This window comes from Crocuta crocuta, unplaced genomic scaffold, assembly GCF_008692635.1.
Source record: "Crocuta crocuta isolate KB4526 unplaced genomic scaffold, BGI_CrCroc_1.0 scaffold222, whole genome shotgun sequence".
Lineage (NCBI taxonomy): Eukaryota > Metazoa > Chordata > Mammalia > Carnivora > Hyaenidae > Crocuta > Crocuta crocuta.
The window spans coordinates 948,245-968,468 of NW_027528806.1; the positions used below are offsets into that span (position 1 = coordinate 948,245).

At 41.3% G+C, this 20,224-nt stretch overlaps 1 protein-coding gene across 3 annotated transcripts in view; it reads left to right on the forward strand.

Moving 5' to 3' along the window:
* ADAMTS12 (ADAM metallopeptidase with thrombospondin type 1 motif 12) overlaps positions 1 to 20,224 on the forward strand; it is a 286,228-nt gene that overhangs the window by 195,259 nt on the left and 70,745 nt on the right. For 2 of the 3 annotated variants that reach the window (XM_077755824.1, XM_077755825.1), the window contains exons 12-14: positions 594 to 763; positions 8,861 to 8,994; positions 17,047 to 17,167. In XM_077755824.1, coding sequence (XP_077611950.1) covers positions 594 to 763; positions 8,861 to 8,994; positions 17,047 to 17,167 — 425 coding nt within the window. Of the gene's footprint in view, positions 1 to 593; positions 764 to 8,860; positions 9,002 to 17,046; positions 17,168 to 20,224 lie in introns of those variants that run through there. The other variant, XM_077755826.1, reaches the window with a different exon arrangement.

Below are 20,224 nucleotides of genomic sequence, written 5' to 3' on the forward strand. Positions count from 1 at the left end.
TGTCAGAAAAATTTTTAAACAAGAAACTAAAATAATTAAAGCAATCCTAAAAATTAACCAGATGTGTGTACAGTAGATTGAATGAAGGAAAAGACGGGTGGAGGGGAGACATGAATAGAGTTAAGGATTAGACTAGTTTGGTGATCGTGGGAATGAACAGGAGGAAGCAAATATAAGCACATGGCTGATGACTGGGCAGATGATGGACAGTGGGGTCATAGGAAGGCAAAGGATGGAAATCTGACCACTTTAAACTACCTAAATAGGAATTAGGGAAGGGGCAGACTTTGGGGGGAAAATGATGTATCCATTCTCAGTATATATTTTGAGTTTTGAAGGCCAGGAGGATGTATAAGTAGAAAAGATACACACAGTATTTCAAATTAGGCAACTATAGACCTGGGACTGAATGATCATGGGCAATGGCAACAACCAAAAAATGTATGAAAGAATTGATGTAAAAGGTGAGTTTTGAGGTTAGAACAGGACATAGTTTGGCAAAGAACAGTCATGACCAGATGCCAAGCAATGTTTAAGGAAAAATGCTAGCTTTTAAGGGAACTAAACAAACAGCTTGTCTGTTTCATTCGTAGACCAAAGTTTGGAGGGAAGTACTGCACCGGAGAAAGAAAACGCTATCGCTTGTGCAACGTCCACCCCTGTCGCCCAGATGTACCAACATTTCGGCAGATGCAATGCAGTGAGTTTGACACCGTTCCCTACAAGAATGAGTTCTACCACTGGTTTCCAGTTTTTAATCCAGGTAAGGGAGCTCTGATAGTATATCCCAGATCTAGGGCCACAGCCATTACGAGAACATTTAAATGTCAGGATGTCTGGGGTGCCCTGCAGAGTTCAGTAAAGAGATGATTGTACCATGAGGACTTTTATATTTCAGAAAATGGAAATAAGACCTGGTTAGGTTCATAAACAAATGTTGAAGGCTGAATATATCCAACTCTGTGCTGAGTTCTGGGGGAGATAAAAGGGAAACTTACTAAACATGGTGGCTCACTTCAAAACATGGTGCAGCTAAGCAATCAATGAAAATACCTTATTACTGATGAAAGTGCTCATTGATGAGAGTGTGAATTGATTATAATTTTGGCAGAAATTCAGAAAAGGTCACTGCAGGTTTGGAGTAATTTCAGAGAAGACTTCTGAGGCAGTGTTGATGACTCTTAAGACATGAAAAGTCTTACTACTGGAATAAAGAAAAGGGAAGACATTTAAAATAGAGTCAGTAATTCCAGTTGAGAGGAAGAAAGCACAAGGAAAACAGGATGGTAGGTATGCCTTCATCAGAAATAAACAAGAGCCAGCTCTGGGCCAGAAGTCAATAGTTGATATGTATAGGACAGAATAAGAAAGGTAAAAAGTAAAATCCAGCATCTAAAGGATGCTCATCAGAGCATGGAGATGTAACTGAACTGCAGAATGGGACAGCGACTTTGACAATGCTTCCCCGTATCAACATCAGTTACCCCTTCTTTCCTGAAAATGAAGAAGAATCATTAACCATTAGCTATAGATTAGCATAAAAAAATGTCTGTGCAGTGTGTTATTATTCAAGTAGAGAATGAAAGAGAAAAGATTTTCCTGAGCTAAGGATATATGAGTCAAGGTAGTAAAAAAAATAACTAACCAAACTTTTCGTGATTTAAGTTTCCCACTTCATTGGGATAGGACACAAGAGGAATCATAGATGTCAGCCAGTGAATGAAAATTTCATATTTGGACTATTGAAAAATGATATAGTCAATTGCTTGTCAATGGGCTATTGGGAGTAAGGGAATTTAATTTTTCATATGCTTGGTTTCCCACATCACCATGACAAGCACTGGAACCCCTTTCCTTTGTTCTTGGGCAGCCAGGAGTGTCTGAGGAATATCACACATATTCCACCCTGGGGGTGGGATGTGCCAGCCTGTATTTTGCCCTCAGCTTGCCCCACGCCCACTCATCATTACCTCTGAATTTCCTGTCACGTGAAAAATAAAATGTCGATTTAAGACAAGGGAGCAACATTTTTCTGCTACTTGCAATGAAACTAATTCCTAACTGATAATGAGAACAGCTTATATTAAATTTATGTCAGTGTTTGCTCTGTGCCAAGCACTTCCCTCAGCATGGTATATGCAGTTTCCTAATTTTATCTCCACAAGAAAATCCTATGAGGAAATTTAAGGTTTTGACCCAATTTTTATGGACATGCTAGTAGATGTAGAGAATTGACTTGCCCAAACTCAGACTATACAGTACAGTCATGAGGGGTTAGCTCGGGCCCAACTCTGCAGCCTAAATGTAACCAGTAAAACAGAGACTGGATTAGCCTGTGTCCTTAACAACAATTTTACCTAGGGTGATGTTCTTATTTTAAAAAACAGATGATTTCATGGCCCAGGAATTCTGGTTGAGGGGAGAAGAGCCCCAACATTTATCTGTATTATGACAAATGCTAGGTTTATTCAACTGAATTGTCTTGAATCTTTGAAGACCATTTTTTCCTCAACATGTAAGCATTATCACAAAATTATTATATTTCTCAAATTAAATTATAATTCCAAATGTAGTATCACAGTTCTTAAACATCAAAATCAAAAGACAGAACATAAATATTTATAATAAACAGAAAGTCTAAAATATCAGTGAAATAGGTTTGTTTAATTTATTTTAATTTTTTTAAGTTTATTTACTTATTTTGAGAGAGACAGACATACAGAGAGAATGAACAGAGGAAGGGCAGAGAGAGAGAGAGAGAGAGAGAGAAAATCCCAAGCAGGCTCCACACTGTCAGTACAGAGTCCAACATGAGGCTCAAACTCACAAACCGTGAGATTATGACCTGAGCCAAAACCAAGAGTCAGACGTTCAACCAACTGAGCCACCCAGGCAACCGCTAAGTTTACTTTATTTTAAAAAGTTAACTCTATTCTTGTTTTTTATACCTCCATGGTTATTGTAGAATATATTAATTTTAATACCTTCTTATGTTTAACTAATACATACTTTGATATACTTGGGGATTGTAATATTACCCTATCAGAAGTGAAAAGACTATACAAGTTTAGACCAGCCAAAATTACAAAGTCTTGGTAATTATTTGATTTTTGGTTGAGTATTTTGTCAGAACTTTTCATATAATTTTGTTATTTCCTTCAAGCTGATCTAAAGGTCCAGCTTGACTGATTAAACTGAGTTTCTTTTTTTTTTTTTTACACTTATTTCTTTTTAAGAGACAGAGGGACAGAGCATGAGCAGGGGAAGAGCAGAGAGAAAGGGGGAGACACAGAATCTGAAGCAGGCTCCAGGCTCTGAGCTGTCAGCACAGAGCCTGACACAGGGCTCGAACTCACCAAGCCATGAGATCATGACCTGAGCCGAAGTCGGCCGCTTAACTGACTGAGCCACCCAGGTGCCCCAAACTGAGTTTCTTTCTTAAGTTAAATATTACTTGTTATAACAATAAAACATTTTAAGTTATATCTTTTGCTTAAGGTTTGGTATTTCTTAAAATCTGACACAGGTGTCTGTATAACATGCATCTTCTGCTCGTGCACACACTTCATTGTCTCATCATACAGTGTTACTTAGAAAAACACAAGTTCAGATATAAAATTAAGAGCTTCAAGACAGCGACGCAGAGCATTCAACCAAGTGTGAAGCCCTGGCCAACTGCACAGGGTTCATACCCCTGGGGCCCTGCCTGCAAATGGAGTTTAGAAACTGGACTTTTTTAAATGGTGAAACTCCAATAGCAATCTACTTACAAAACGTGAAATGCATCAAAAGTTTCCCTTGACCTAAGAAATATTTTTTATCCTTATTACCAAGTTTTATCTTTTGCTTCTAATGACCACTTTTTAACATCGTTATCCAAAACTGTTGAGCCATCCTGTTTCACCAGAATTGAAAATGCAACCTTTGATTCAATAAGTTCATTCAGCTACCTCAGCTTCCTTTGAGAGGATTAATCAGTGTGAGGGTGAGAGTTCACCAGTACATGAGTCTGAGAGGTTTCACTTAGCTGAATTATAAATGGATTTGAAAGCTCTTAAAAGGTAGAGAAAAAGCAAAAACAAAAACAACTATGATCCAGACAAAGGTATGTGTCAGGACAGATGAATAAATGAGAGATAGTGAAAATACTCAACTCTGTGGATGTTATGAAATCGATGAGGCTGGTATCGGGGACAGACTCTCTGATAATCATGATGACCATTGAGAACGAAGAGCATCTATTGCTACTCCTGTCTCCTTCTGCAGAGCCCTGACACAGAGCCCTATGTCACAGATCACCTAATGACTTGCCCAAAGTACCATGAAAGACAAAGGCCAACAGAGAAGACAGGGAAGTGGGCTTCAGTCTTGTAAAATGCTGAAAAAGCCCTGAACCTTCAATTCCCAAAGGCTGCTTTCAAGCACAGGGCTCTGTGCTTGAAATGAGGGCCTCTCTCCATGGAGATGTGTTATTATTACAGAAGAAAGAAAACCTTTCCAGTGTTCCTGTTTGAGAGCCAAGACATTATTTTTAAAAGGAATATATGCGGGGCGCCTGGGTGGCTTAGTCGGTTAAGCGTCCGACTTTCGCTTGGGTCATGATCTCGCAGTTCGTGGGTTCGAGCCCCGCGTCGGGCTCTGTGCTGACTGCCAGCTCAGAGCCTGGAGCCTGTTTCAGTCTGTGATTCCCTCTCTCTCTGACCCTCCCCTGCTCATGCTGTCTCTCTCTCTCTCCTAGAAATAAATAAAAAAAAAACATTTAAAAAAAAAATAAAAATAAAAGGAATATATGCTTCTTTAAAAAAAATGCAAGTGTGAGTAATAGAATGAAATAAAAATAAGTTCTTATCCCACTTAGGCTTAACTTATTCCTTAGAGGCAACCATTGTTAACAACTGGTTTTAGTTTGCACACAAATGAAATCATACTTTTCAATTCTGCAGCTTTCTTTATTCATTAGCGGAACGTCATGGCCTTAGAGCTTACCTCATTCCTTGTTAGTGCCTGCACAGGGAGTCTGTGAATATGCTAAACAACATTATGTAAATACAACTAAATTGATTTGTCCTTTTCTCTCTGGATAAACCTTTCATTATGTCAATGAACATCCCTGACTTTTCTTTTTTTTATGTTTACTTATTTTGAGAGAGAGAGTATAAGCAGGGGAGGGACAGAGAGAGAGGGGGGAGGAAGAGAGAATTCCAAGCAGTGACAGTGCAGAGCCAGATGCAGGGATCAAACTCATGAACTGCAAAATCATGACCTGAGCTGAAGTCAGACACTTGTCCAACTGAGCCTCCCAGGCACCCCAGCATCCCTGACTTCTATCACTAAGGTTGAGGTTCAACATGACCGAGTTGATTATCTGCCAGGGTTGAGATGATCTCTTTGCCACTTGGTCCAGAATTTTCTCCCCAACAGTGTTGACCTTTTTCATGTGTGTTAATTAGTAAACATGGGTTAAGAGCCTTTTCTAGTTATAATGTCCTGCTAGTATTCACTAGGAAAGGTTAATGATTATAACTGACACGTTTAAACAACCACTCAATGCCAAATACCTCATTGGAGATTTTAATATTATTCTCTGACAATCCCCTCTGTGCAGACTAGAGACCAAGAAGGCCTTAGGCAAGATGTAAGAGGGCTGAGAACTGAATCCCTGTGGATCTAACTGCTAGCTGGCCAGCTGTATCTGGTCAATGCACAAATAATTGAAGTGTTCTTGAGGACATGGCAGTTTGGTTGAGGAGCTTGTGAAATCCACAGTCTTGGAAGTGTAGAGCTGTGAGGACCTCAGTAGTTATTGCATGAGTGCAACATCTTTGAACCAGGTCCACAGTGGCAGTAAAGGGAAATCGTGGAGGCACTTACTGACCTAGCAAGATCTAGAATTTTTGTATTAATCCTCAAATCAGTTTTCTAGGTGTGCAGGATGGTTTTGTGTTGATCTGGCTGTATTTCAGGTACACGAGATGGAAAAAAGACTTCCATGCTGTTCCACCATCTTAACTCCTCTCTAGAATTCTTATGCTAAAGCAACAAGACAGAAATTGTTTAGAAAATAGCGAAACAAAGTATGAATTTAGTGCAGCATTGAGTAGAAGTGGCATAACGAAATAATCTAAAGGAGAAGAGACTATTTCAGGAAAGCTTTGTCTGTGTGGGAATGAGAGTTGAACCAGTCTTACAAATTATGTGTATTGTAGCTGCTATCATGGTAGATAGCAGAGCATGATGGGGCAACTGCAAGGACCTTTAGAATTCATCAAGTTCATGACAAGGAGGTGAAAACAACAATCATAACTGCCATGTGTTAAGCACTTACTGTATATCAAGCACCATGCTGAGTGCTTAATGTACAATCTCTGTCTTAACCCTCACAATTACATTGCAAGGTAGGTATTATTCCCCCCCATGTTTTCAGATGAAGAAACTGAGTCACAGAAAGTTTAAGTAACATTTGGACTTTCATGAGCTAAAACTTTGGTGTATACTCTGTAGAAATAAGTGGCTCCAGAGTCTAATGGTTCTGACTGTACTTAAGCCTCGAGAGAGAATATTAAGATGGAGCCCCATTGGAATTCTACCAAGCTGACACCTCAGATATGATCTGTAAACAAATGCATTGCCTAATAACATGAAGAGTGGATTCTTTAGAGAGCTTATCAAAGACATTTGTCTTTTGTTCAAGAACATTCTGTGTCTGTAGGTTAGAAGTTCGTAAAGTGGACTCTAAGCTAAACCACCAGGTTTAGGGCAGCCCCTCAAGCTGTGAGGTCTTGGGAAACTTAATCTTCCTATGCTTTATCTAGATAATGGTGACAATAAAAAGAACTAACACCTTAGGGTGGTTGTGTTTGGTAAAATGAGATAGATAACCACTATGAACAACCAGATCTGGGAAATAGTGTGCTAGTGATATATTGGCTATTATTTTATTAAGCAAAATTCCTCTTACCTCACAGTATAAATAAGAGTAGTGGAAGCCCCTAGTAGTGTTTTCCTCTGGGGAATGAGTCAAATAGCACAGGCCCAGGGGGAGTAAAATGAAGGCAAACATCGGAACCTCAGCGTTCTGGAATTCGTTGCAACATTTGCCGTTGGATGTGGACGTACTTGCTAGGAGGACCCATTTATGCAACTCCTGGGAGTGAATGGCTTCCTAAATTTTGCACCGGAGGCACCTCTCCGGTCCCAGCCCTTCCCTGCTGGCTGAAACAGGTAACTCCTATGGCAAAGCTCCAAAATTCTTCAGGGCTGCTTTCTGGTTTTGCTTTTGTGTCCAAGTACAAAATCTCAAATCCAAATTCTAAAGCTCAAATCAAAGTCTTATTTAAAAGTGCATCCCCTGCCTCCATCCTTCTACTTAACTTGTCAAGTGCTTAATAGCTCTGCGTTTCATGAAATGATTCCCCAGACTCAGCACACCTGGATGGATGTTTCCATCTCTAGGAGAGCAGAGCTGTGCCCAGATGGCTCCCTCCATGTACTGCTGGTTTACAGGAATCCCATGGCTTACCTTGTCCCCAGAGTCTACCGGCCCTTTTCCATTGGCACTTTGTGCTGTGATTTCTCCAACTCACTTGGACTTTGTTCATTTTCTCAGACAACCTATCCACTAGTGGCTCATTATATAAAATCAGTTGGTGTTCTTTATCTACTTTTACCTTTTTCCTTTAAGCTTTAAGCAGATGCTTGTGACCTCTATCTCAAGTTTGCCCAGAGTTGCAGTGTTTGAGCTTCTGCTCTTCGTTATATTTATGTTTTATACTTTTATTTCTTTACCAAACGGATCGTTGTGTCCTCGAGAAGCCATACCTAGGGTTGAGCGCTCTGGCTTTGTGTTTGCTGCCCATCTACACGGGGTGGGTCCATGACGCATGACCTATGGCTGGTCTCATTGAGCACTCAGCTGGTCATACCACAGGATACTCAAGGGCTTCCCCCAGTAAACAGATCCAAAAGGGATTCCCCGCAAGAAAGACTTTTCTGAAAAAGATATTCTCAAGTTTTTCAGTTAAGAAGAAAAGATGTAACACTCAAAAGAAAATTACTATTTGAATTCTTATCATATACATGTATTACCTTTTAAAAATTTTAAGGCAATTTATGTTGTAAAAGTTACCCATCTTTCTGATAACTGTAGTTACCTCTGTATAGGTTCATATTCTATTAAGTAAATCTTTAGAACCAGTCCTGTGCTGGAAATCACCCTATCTGCATTCACAAGGGAGTAGGAAATTCATCCCCAGAATGTTTTCATTGTGGGACCCTGCATAAGATAGACCATTCACCGTAAGCAGGTAGGCTTCAGCTTCAGAAGGAAAAAAAAAAAATCAGGCTTTCTGTTTTTCTGTGTTTGTACATCTGTGTCCAAGGACTTCTTGGATTTGAGGAGAATAAAGAAAGGTATTTTTGGGGGGTGGGGTCATGGTTCTTAGGTAAAGAGTCGGCCCAATGGGAGGTAACTGCCTCTTACCTAGAGGTGCACTTACTTTGCAGCAAATAGTGGGCATTGTCATGCTTGTCTGGAGTCCGACAGCACTGGTAGCTAATATTTCTCTTCTAGGTCAACCCCAGAAGCTCTTCATCTTAGTTTTACAAGCCCAGCTCAGTGTTGTATTGAAAGGTCTCATCATTTGTAACAAAAGGTTACAATCTTCCCAATTTAATTTGTTGCAAAACCCCTTAACCGGATAAAGAAAAAAGCCCGCATTTCAGCCTGTGTCACAGAAAGGTGAAAGATGGAAATCTCCAGATGAACAATACCTGGGGGCATTGTATGTACAAAAGAATCCTGCAGGAAGGGTGCGGAGCTAAAAATGCTAACTTGCAAGAGTTTGTTTCTTTTTCACTCCAGCACATCCTTGTGAGCTCTACTGCCGACCCATAGATGGCCAGTTTTCCGAGAAAATGCTGGATGCTGTCATTGATGGTACTCCTTGCTTTGAAGGCGGCAACAGCAGAAATGTCTGTATTAATGGCATATGTAAGGTATTGGGTATGTTTCCTTCATCTACAACTTTATAAAATCATGATTTTTATTAATTCAGGAAGTCAGATGTTCTAAGTGTTTGCTTTCCTGACATTTGCACGTGATCTGGCTTTTATATATGGTCTGTGAGACAAGACTTCTCGGTGTTCATCAGAATCAACCATTTGGAATTGAAAACTTTCCCTCCTGCTGTGGTTTCTTACTTGACTTGTCGCTGTGCTCTGTGATATTATTTTAGGCACAGGGCAGGGTCAAATTGACGAAGAACCAAATTAAAGGAAGAATTATTAGGAAAAGGCAACCTTGATTATTTTAGCGGTTTTAAATTATTTGTTGGGTGGTTCCTGGCTGGCTCAGTCAGTTAAGTGGCCGACTTTGATCCAGATCATGATCTTGAGATTCATGGGTTCAAGCCCCACATCAGGCTCTTGTGTGCTCTCTCTCTCTCTCTCAAAAACAAACATCAAAAAAATGTTTATTCATTAGCTACTTGCCAGCAGAGTACTTAAACTTGTGAAAAAAGCTGAAATAAACAATGGTTTTTATAGTGTTTTGCACAAAGGGTTTTTACATTGATTACCAACATGGTCTTAGGAAGAGAGATGGCCTGACAGGAAGTTTTAAGCCAGGTCTTCTGATTTCTATTTAACTTTTCCACACTGACCCCATTATTCAACTCCGCTTTTTTTTAAATTACTGAGACCTGACTTGTCAATGGTCTTATGTGTAAAACCACTGAAGAATTCCTTCCCAGTGCTCCCAGTCTGGTTTGCAAAGAACTGATGAACACATTTTGTGATCCAACACCCAGACATAAATCTCAGTTTAAAGAACACGTGCTTTTAATCAAAGAAAGAAAATTTATATAGAAATTTCTAATTAACTGTTCGTAAAGCATAATGGTTAGTGCTCAGGCTCTAGAATATGAACTGAATATCATTGTTTACCAGCTGGACAACCCTATACATTTTGCTGAGACTAAGTTTGTTTTCCTTAAAATCGGGATGTTAATGGATCCTCCTAGTTGGTGTCAAAAAGAATAATAAAGACATATATTTTAAGCCCCTAACAGAGCCCCTGGCACACAATAACCTCTTAATTAATTTATTTTTGCAAGTGTTTGTCAAAATTTTTCCCCCACTGGACTGAACTGCTGCCATGGAAAGCCCAGCCCATGAATGTTCAGCACCCTGGGAAGATACATTTATCACCTTGAAGTTACCTATTGACTTATTCCAGTAGGGACCAAGGCATAAGAGGCAGCATAATGAGTGAGCGAAAAGCAAGTCATGATCATACTCTACATTTGAAGGAGCGCATGGAAAATTCTCTTTCAGACTCATTACTAATTATCACTGTAGCTAAAGAGCCAAAAGTAATTAATATGCATTTGGGTTAGATCTGTTCTCCACAGTGGGAAAAAATTTGTCTAGCTAATTCAGGCCAAACAGCCCCCATCATGGTCCAAAGCAGTGGGTCTCAGGCCTGGCTGCCTATTAAAAATCATCTGAAGACCTTTTAAAAACTAGTGATGTCTGGACTCTATCTCAAACCTATTGATTCAGAACCTCTGGGATTTGGGGCCAGAGTATTGACATTTTAAAAACTTCCCAGGTAATTGTCATATGGAGCCTGAGCTGAGAACTTTAATCACTAAGAAATGAATGGGATACGAAAAATATTGGTTAGACCTAAACATGTTTGCAAGCAGAAAGACAGTGTCTTTAGCTAGCTTGGAAAACACGGATGTTTTGAACAGAACGGAAAGGGTCTTGGGTGCCTCTCTCACACCAATTAAATCAACTTAATCGAATAAGCTGGACTCTCTCAGCTTGACTTCCTCTTTTTAGAAATCAGTTTGGGCTTTTTAGAAGCTATAATTACCCACTTTCTCTCTTTACCACACTGAGCAAGTTTTTAAGCTGAAAGATTATGTCAAATCAAATTTACCTTAATAGCTTAAAAACAGTCTACCTTCCAAGGATCCAGGTTGTGGTTATTTTCAGCTTTCTTTGTCTTCTTATTTAATTACTACAGTTTTTTTTCAAAGGGAATTGAACATATATTGAGATAAAAAGATACACCATCAGAAAAAAAATGTGTGCAGTGTCTAATCCATCTTCTTTGTGAATAGAAAATACATGCTTATATTCATATATTCAGCCATCTGTTTTGAAATCATAGTATTTGCCAGCATTTTGGCCTGTTAGACTTGCAGATTCCATTGTCAAGGGAATTAGTCTCAATCAGAACTGAGCTTGCTTGAGAAGTAACTATCTATGCCTCTTCCCATTTTTTTCAAGTTTTTATTTTTATTTTGAGAGAGAGAGAATGACCAGGGAAGGGGCAGAGAAGGGGAGAGAGTATCCCAAGCAGGCGCCAAGTTGTCAGCAGAGTCTGAAGTGGGGCTCAATCCCATGAACTGTGAGATTATGACCTAAACCAAAATCAAGAGTGGCACAGTTAGCTGACTGAACCAGTGGGCACCCCAGCCCCTTCCCCATTTTTAAAAACCTTGTAGTAAACTTTGAAGCTTGTTTATCAAAGATATGAATTTAAACTTAGAACTTTGAGGGTATCTCCCATCTTTAATCATAGGCATGACAGGGAATAAGCTTTTAGCCATGGGGGCAGATGTTCCCAGCCTGCCCCCAGGTGCCTGGCCATGCAGCCTCACCTCCTATCTGAGGGCAGTCTGCCAGTCTCCAGCTCTCAGCCCTTTCTCCTGGGAACCAGCTCTTGAAGTTCAGTTTCTTCTTTTTCCTCTGTTCTCCCAGTCAGTATGGCTCTGGCTCAGCTTCCTTCCCAAGCAGCCCAGATCTCTTGATCTATCACATCAGAAGTGCCCAGATTTCTCTTCCATTGTCTCTCACCCAGGAACCCTGGATCTGATTGAGCCTTTTTTTGCTCTTGTGATCAGACTACTGTACACTTCTTTTTGTTAAGTTTATTTATTTATTTTGAGAGAGAGAGAGCGCACAGCACAGGGGCAGAGAGAAAAGAAAAGAAAATCCCAAGTTGTGAAGCCCTCAAACTCATGAACCACAAGATCATTATCTGAGCTGAAATCAAGAGTTGGACATTTAACCAACCCAACTGCCCAAGCACCCTCAGACTACTGAACACTTCTTAAAATAAAAATTCAACTTTGTGATTTTGTGCCCTTGAAAAGTCAGTGTCTTCAGTCCCCGCTGAGTCTTCCCCCTTACCTGACAGTCTTCCTACCTGTCCTAAGTGAGCTCCCTGTCTCGTTTCTCTCAGAAACTGTCCTGAACTTTCTTTGCTCTCTTTCAAGGCCATTTTGGCCATTCCAGTGATTTGCTGAAACATCGCCATATCCGTTTCTCTGGGCCAGATCTCTGACCAGAATGCCAGATCCTAACCCTCAAAAGTTATGGTGAAGAGAGCATTAGTGCAACTATCCCTTTTATCAAATGACAGTATCATTTACCTGTTTTTTTTTATTTATTTTTTTTTTCAGTTAACCCTAACTCTGCCCTGTCATTACACTTAAAGTTTCATTGGCTGGGAACAAGTCTCATCTTAGAATCAGACATACTTCTAGTCTCTACCTTTGCCATGAGGCTGTAGAAAGCAGTGACGACGTTCCAGGTGGATTAGGTCATTGAAATAGGTGTTTCAGTTCTCAGTCACTTGATAATTTACAAAGTAAAACAGTGTTAACCATAAGCAAAATATGAGAATTGCTAAGAATACATATTATTTATTTACTAATAGGGCTGGAGGCATGAGTGAAATCCTGAAACCTGATTTCTCTAAGTAATATTCAAGATGGTATGCTCCACAGTCCCCATGGTGGGGTTGAAAATTGATGATATGCTTCCGCACAGAAAGGACATAATCATCGGAATAAAAAGGCAACCTATAGGGGTGCCTGGGTGGCTCAGTTGGCTCAGTGTCCAACTTCAGCGCAGGTCATGATCTCATGGCTCATGAGTTCGAGTCCCGTGTCAGGCTCTATGCTGACAGCTGAGAGCCTGGAGCCTGCTTCAGATTCTGTGTCTCCCTTTCTTTCTGCCTCTCTCCTTCTCCAACTCTATCTCTCTCTAAAAAAGAAATACACATTTTAAAAAAGGCAACCTACAGAATGGAAGAAAATATTTGCAAACCAAACCTATAGCAAGAGGTTAGTATCTAAAATGTGTAAGAAATTCCTACAACTCAATAGTAGAAAAACAAATACGCCAATTTTTTTGAAAAAAATGAGTGAAGGACTTGAATAGACACGTCTCCAGAGAAGACATATAAATGGCCAATAGGTATATGAAAAGGTGTTCAACATCATTAAACATCAGATAAATACAAATCAAACCCACAATAAGACATCACCTCACACCTGTTAGGATGGCTAGTACCAAAAAACCAAAAGGTAAGCGTTGGTGAGGATGTGAAGAAATTGAGACCGCTGTATACTGTTGGTGGGATTGTACAATCATGCAGCCATTACAGAAAGTAGTATAGAGGAGGTTTCCTCAAAAAATTAAAAATAGAAGCACCATATGACCCAGAAATGGATTTCTGGGTGTGTATCCAAAAGAATTGAAATCAAGATCTTGAAGAAATATCTACACTCTCATGTACTCAGCATTATTTACAACAGCCAAGATATGGAAATGACCCAAATGTCCATCAGCATGTGAGTGAACAAAAAAATGTGGGATAGCATGTTGTATACATACTATGGAACATTATTCAGCTTCCCAAAAAAGGGAAATCTGCACATGTGACAACATGTGCCTGGAGGACATGATGCTCAGTGAAACAAGCCAGTCACAGAAGGACAAATGCCACATGATTCTACTTACGTGGGCATCTAAAGTAGACTCATAGAAGCCAAGAATAAAACAGAGATTACCAAGGGCTGAGAGGAGGGAACCATGGAGAGTTGCTATTCAATAGGTACAAAGTTTCAGTTATGCAAGGTGCAAAATCCTAGACATCTGCTGTGTATATGGTGCCGGTGGTTGACATGCTGTATTGTGCACTTGAAAATCTGTTGAGGGGATAGATCCCCTCAGTGGCCATGTTAAGTGTTCTTACCACTCACACACAGAAAGTCATAAGGAAACTTTTGGAGGGGACAGATATGCCTATTACCTTGATCAGTGTGATGGTCTCGAGGGGTCTGTGTAAGTGCACACTTACCAAGTTGTTTATATTAAAGATGTGCAGTATTTTATATTTGCTACCTCAATAAAACTTTTTTTCTTTCTTCCTTTCTTCTTTCTTTCTTCCTTTCTTTCTTTCTTTCTTTCTTTCTTTCTTTCTTTCTTTCTTTCTTTCTTTCTTTCTTCATTTATTTTGAGAGAGAGAGTGTGAGAGCACATGAGCAGAGGAGGGGCAGAGAGAGAGAGAGAGAGAGAGAGAATTCCAAGCAGGCTCTGCACTGTCAGCACAGAGCCCACTGAGGGGGTTTCTCCCAGAAACCATGAGACCATGACCTGAGCTAAAATCAAGAGTTGTATGCTGAACTGATTGGGCCACCCAGGCACCCCAAAACTGTTTTTTAATTGTTTTTAATGTTTGTTTATTATTGAGAGAAAGAGAATTCGGGGAGGGGCAGAGAGAGGGAGACACAGAATCCGAAGCAGGCTCCAGGCTCTGAGCTGTCAACACAGAGCCCAACATGGGGCCTGGAACCCACGAACCACAAGATCATGACCCAAACCAAAGTTGGACGCTTAACCCACTGAGCCACCCATGTACCCCAAAAGCTATTTTTTAAAGAAAGGAATTATGGGAAATTAATTTTTTCCCCAGAACTCTTGCCCATTGGAGCGTCTGACGTACTAGGAGTCACATTACAGGAGAGTCTGGCTGGAGTCATTGTCCACATTTGGTAGCACCAGGAGAGCCACCACTGATTCTCCTGAAGACAGAAAGACAATATTATCGTGGGCCCTTTTGCCAGAGCACAGGGCATGAAAAAGCACTGTGAAGTCTGTTTATTTTCCCCTGAGAGCCCCGGTGTTTTACGTGGCGCAAGGAAGACTGGCTTACACCCTCCTAGGCTTTCTGTTACACACACTCAGTGTTGATCATGCTTGTGCAGCTGATGGAAGAGGGCCTTAGGGTGAAGCCTCCACAAGAATGCCTTGAATATTCTGTGGGACATATTCTGTGGGACTCTGGACATGCTGTGTCTCCCACGCCCAACCCCCACCTCCACCCCCAAGTATGCGGGCAAATATTGCTGGAGAGGAAAGATGGGCTCAAGGTACTTGTTTTTCTGGCTTTCTTTCCTTTATTCTTCAGATTCTTATCTATCCCCGTTTGGTAGAGATTTAAAAAGAGCACTTTAAAATTACCGTGTCTCAGAGTAAGTTTCTCCGGCTCTTCCCCTAATCAGTGAAGGAATGAAAGTCTCTGGGAGTATGATTTATAAAGGTCAGCTCATTAGAGGACACTCCAGCTTGATGTAAGGGTTGCTTGTGAAGGGTTGACATTTTATTCATGACCCTGAGTCCACATCCAGAAAATTCCTTTGTTTCCATTGTGATTAGCATGATTAATATTTTAATCTCTCAGCACTTTATTTTTTTCCCAACTGGGTCAAGGAGCACAGTCCTTGGAACTGAAGAGACAATTAGTTTGAGGAATGGAGTTATTTTCTATCACTGGCCATTAATCCTGTGTTCAGCTGGTGGAGGGAGGGTTATATTTAAAAACCCAAACTGTTCTTCCTTTCAGTCGATTTGAGTTGGCTTTAAAAATGAAAGGGAATGGGGGCACCTGGGTGGCTCAGTCGGATAAGCATCTGACTTCGGCTCAGGTCATGATCTCACAGTTTGTGGGTTTGAGCCCTGTGTCGGTGTCTCCCTCTCTCTCTGACCCTCCCTTGCTTGCTCATGCACTCTCTCTCTCTGTCTCTCAGAAATAAATAAAATATAAAATTTAAAAAAATGAAAGGGAATGTTGTGATGAGCACCGGCTGATGAATTGAAGTGCTGAATCACTATATTGTACACCTGAGACTAATTTAACTCTGTATGTTACCTCACTGGAATGAAAATAAAAACTTTTAAAAAATAAAACAAGAAAGGGAATTTGAAGAAGAAAAAATCTACCTAGGCACAATTCTTCACAAACAGAGAAGAAAACTCTGACTAGTAGAATATGGTACCATTTCCCTTCTCTCTTTTACCAGAGAGCAAGCAACAGAGACCTTTAGTGGCTCATATGTTTCATGACTTTCTATCTAAGTGTCATTATGTTTTGGTACCTGATGATACTGAACACCCCTTTTCCAGCATGGGGGTTTTAGGGTGGGAAAGACTGGGCCATACTGATGGGCTGAGGAGAAGGATCCATGCAGAGGGAAAGAAGGTGACTGAGAGGGCCAGCAGGCAGAACACTAGGTCAGTTCAGGGTATGGGGCAAAGTCAGTCTCGGCTTACAGAGAAAGCTCTCGATGGCTGGGATGGGGCTACATGTGAAGCACAGTAGGGGCTGGGGTCATAGGAGGCTCCAAAGAATCTGACCATGGTCAGCAGGCTCTGATTTCATCCCTCATGGGACTCAAGGAGTCTCAGCATTGAGCCAGATCTTACTCCAAGGCCGCCGCTTGGCCTGCTTTGCTCAGACAGGGAGGAGAGATAACCCCAGTGAGGGACGTAAAGGGACTGAACATTATAGGTGGAATAATTACATCATCCCTGGAAAATCTCCTTAGAGAGGAAGGGGAATGAGATTTGTACATCGGAAGGGGATTAACCGCTCCATCAACTCTGATTCCAATATGTTTCAATGTTAAATTTTTGGAACTGTGTTCAATTCTGCATGTGACTCATGGGAAATTGGAGAGCCACTCAGTGAATACCTCTTTTCCCTCTAACCAAGTATATCCTTTACCATCAGTGGATGCTTTGGTCACTCTGCTACTTGCCACCAGGGAAAGGAACTGTTTGTTCCTGCATCTGTCCCCAGCCCCGATCTCATACGAGCTAAGTGGGAAAGGAGAAGTCAGATGTGCAAGGCAGGTGTGGCATCCCCTGTCTGTGTCGGTCACCCTCAGCCTCTCTTTCCCACAGATGGTCGGCTGTGACTATGAGATCGGCTCCAATGCCACGGAGGATCGCTGCGGTGTGTGCCTGGGGGACGGCTCTGCCTGCCAGACTGTGAAGAAGATGTTTAAACAGAAAGAAGGATCTGGTAATAAACAAACAATTGAAGTGGCAGGGGACTGAGAAAGAAGGGCAAGATTTATTGCTAACTTTTTAAAAAATTTTTAATCTTTTATTTATTTCTGAGAGAGACAGTGTGAGCAGGGGAGGGTCAGAGAGAGAGGGAGATACAGAATCTGAAACAGGCTCCAGGCTCTGAGCTAGGATCACTAATTTTTAAAGCAGATTGTAGCTTTCAAAGAACTCAACATGGATATAGCCTTCACTACAAAGGGATAAGGGCTCTTTGACAGGTTTAGGAAAGGAGTTGATTGCTAGGCAATTAGAGGAAGCCTCCCAGCACACAGGCATCTCAAGTGGCCCGGGAACAGGAATGAGTGTGAACCTTGTGAGAACATACAGGACTGAAGGCCAATGGCTTAGAAACGGACCTTGAACTGGAGGAGAGAGATCAGAAGGTGGCTGGGAAAGGTGCAGATGCAAGGCAGGCTCTAAGAGACAGGGAGAGAAGCCAGCAGTGGGCTTAAAGCAGAAGTCTCGGAGTGTACCTTCAGGGCCAGAAGGGAGGCAAGGCATAGCTGCTTAAGCTTGCTCTTCTTTCTTATTTCTCCCTGGAGGGGAGTCCTACCCACTGGTGCCCTATGGCTCTCTGGGTGCTTCCTGCTTCCTGATGTCCCTTCCTTTTTTTTTTTTTTCAGCTTTTATTTATTTATTTATTTATTTATTTATTTATTTATTTTACAAATAGTTTANCTGATGTCCCTTCCTAATCCACACCCCGCTGTTCCTTTCCCATGATGACCTTTCACAGGGTTTCTTTGTGCAGCTCTGGGCTACTAATGATCCTCAGGAGTGAAGAGCTCACCCTCATCCCCAGTCAGCTATGACCTCTGCATATTTGTTTTCAGTTAAAACTGTCGGTCCCATGGCACCAGTGGTGATTTATAGCTGAAGGGGTCTTGGGAAGGGCTAAGTTAGGTGCAGAGATGATGAAGACAACTCAGAGTATCATAGTTTAGGCTCCCACAGAAATGCATTGAGTAAGAGTTTGGTACAAACAGTTTATTTGAAGGTCAGGGGATCCTGGGAAATGCCCGTAGGGCATGCAGGAAGTGAACCGGGGAAAGGAGGAGAGCCAAGAAAGGGTGTGTCCATAAGCCAGTGAGCATTACATGGGAGCCAGTATAGAAATTGTATATCAAAGTTTTCCCACCCAAGGGGTAAAGGAGCTGAAACAGTGTATGCCAGCTCCCACAGGTCACTGCTTGAGGCTTCTTGCGGAAGGGGACAGTTAGGCTGTTAATTCTCTGGATTCCAAAGAAATCTGGGTTTTGGGAGTAGGGAGTCCAGTGTGCAGTACCCAGGTAGGTCCTGAGAAGAGAGGGGCAGTGTCTACACTGTAATGACACCCAGGGTAGGAAGTGACAAGGACCCCCAGAGGTAGTGGGTCACCCTTTTCCGGGGTCCCAACAAAGCAATACGTCCCTTTAAGACTTGCTCACCACCCAGGATGAAGTAACTGAGTATGCCCTCAGGTGTCAGGAGCGTTGACTACATGCTGTATTGGTCCCTAGTACACATAACAGTGGGTGACCTGAATGTGTTTAATTTCCACACCTACTCTTTGATCTTTGGCTATTGAATTAATCAGGCTATATTGTAAAGTGAAATAGTTGTCTTGCCCTTTAGAATTATCATTGAAGGATTATATTTTATGTCTATTTTATGGCTTTATTATGTATAAAATGAATCTTCTGCATTACTTGAATGTGAATGATAACCCAGTATGTCTTAGGCTAATGATCAAGCATCCTATGATAGTTAATATTTATTCAATCTTATAAAGTTGTTATGTAAACATTTTCCAGGATTTGGATGTGACCTTATTTACTTGGATTATAAAGTGACTCTTAAAATCATGTTTCGACACTGAGCCTCAGTATTAATTCTTTATCTGTAGAGGCTCATATCTTTGGCTTCAGATATGCTGTGTTCTAACACTATGGTAACTCCTTTGAAAAGGAGAATTTTCATTCTTGAATCTCCACCACTTAAACTTTCAAATAAGCCCTTAGAAAATCAGGCTTTAGTTCTGGGTTTTTATCTCTACTCTGGTTTCTTGGGAGTGAGGAAAAGGACCAGAAGCATCTTGAGCCTCCCTCCTACCCTCACACCTGCCTTAGAGACCTTGATACCACTGGCCATGTGCCTAGAACTGAGCATTTGGTATCCCTTGTGCCTTTGGTTTTCATTTCTCCTTCCCTCATTTGCTTCCCAGAGGACTTCTAATGGCTCCTGGCACCTAGGGAGGGATGTCCACTTTATTTTTTTAATGTGTTATTGATTTTTTTATATATAGAGAGAGACTGACAGACAGAGTAAGAGCAGGGAAAGAGCAGAAAGAGGGATACACCGAATCCGAGGCAGTCTCCTGGGTCCGAGCTGTCAGCACAGAGCCGAACACGGGCCTTGACCTCATGAGCTGTGAGATCATGATCTGAGCCCAAGTCAGACGCTTAACTGACTGAGCCACCCAGCCACCCTGTCCACCTTAGATTGTACATATCCTGACAAAGCCTCCAAGCCCTCTGGCCTGCTGCCTCCCAGCACAGTGGGAAAATCCAGCCAGATCTCACTCTGGACTCTGCTGACACCCAGCTGGGTGGTCTGTGTTCCTTATACCCACCAGGCATTCTGCAGGCCCCACCTTTGCTGTGTGCCTAATAAAGCTGGATACATCATAAAGACCCTGGCTGCCACCACCTTACCTTGGGAGTGAAGCCAAAAAGTGATGCAAAACTATGTGAAATGGAGTTAGATTACATTGGGCTGATTGATTAATCCAAGGGCCAAAGTCAAAAGACAGAACTTAACATCCTCTTTTTGAAGACACCCAAGGAATAGTTAGTTATTTTCTGTACTTACTTACTTGTATTGCTGCCTTACTTCTCTTTCTGATGTATTCTTTCTTTCTAGTGCAGTTATAAACTGAGGGATGAATTGCCTTTTAGGCTCTATCACCACCTTGCCCAACCCCAACTCAACAAACATAATTTATATCTATAGGATGTATTCAGTAAGCACT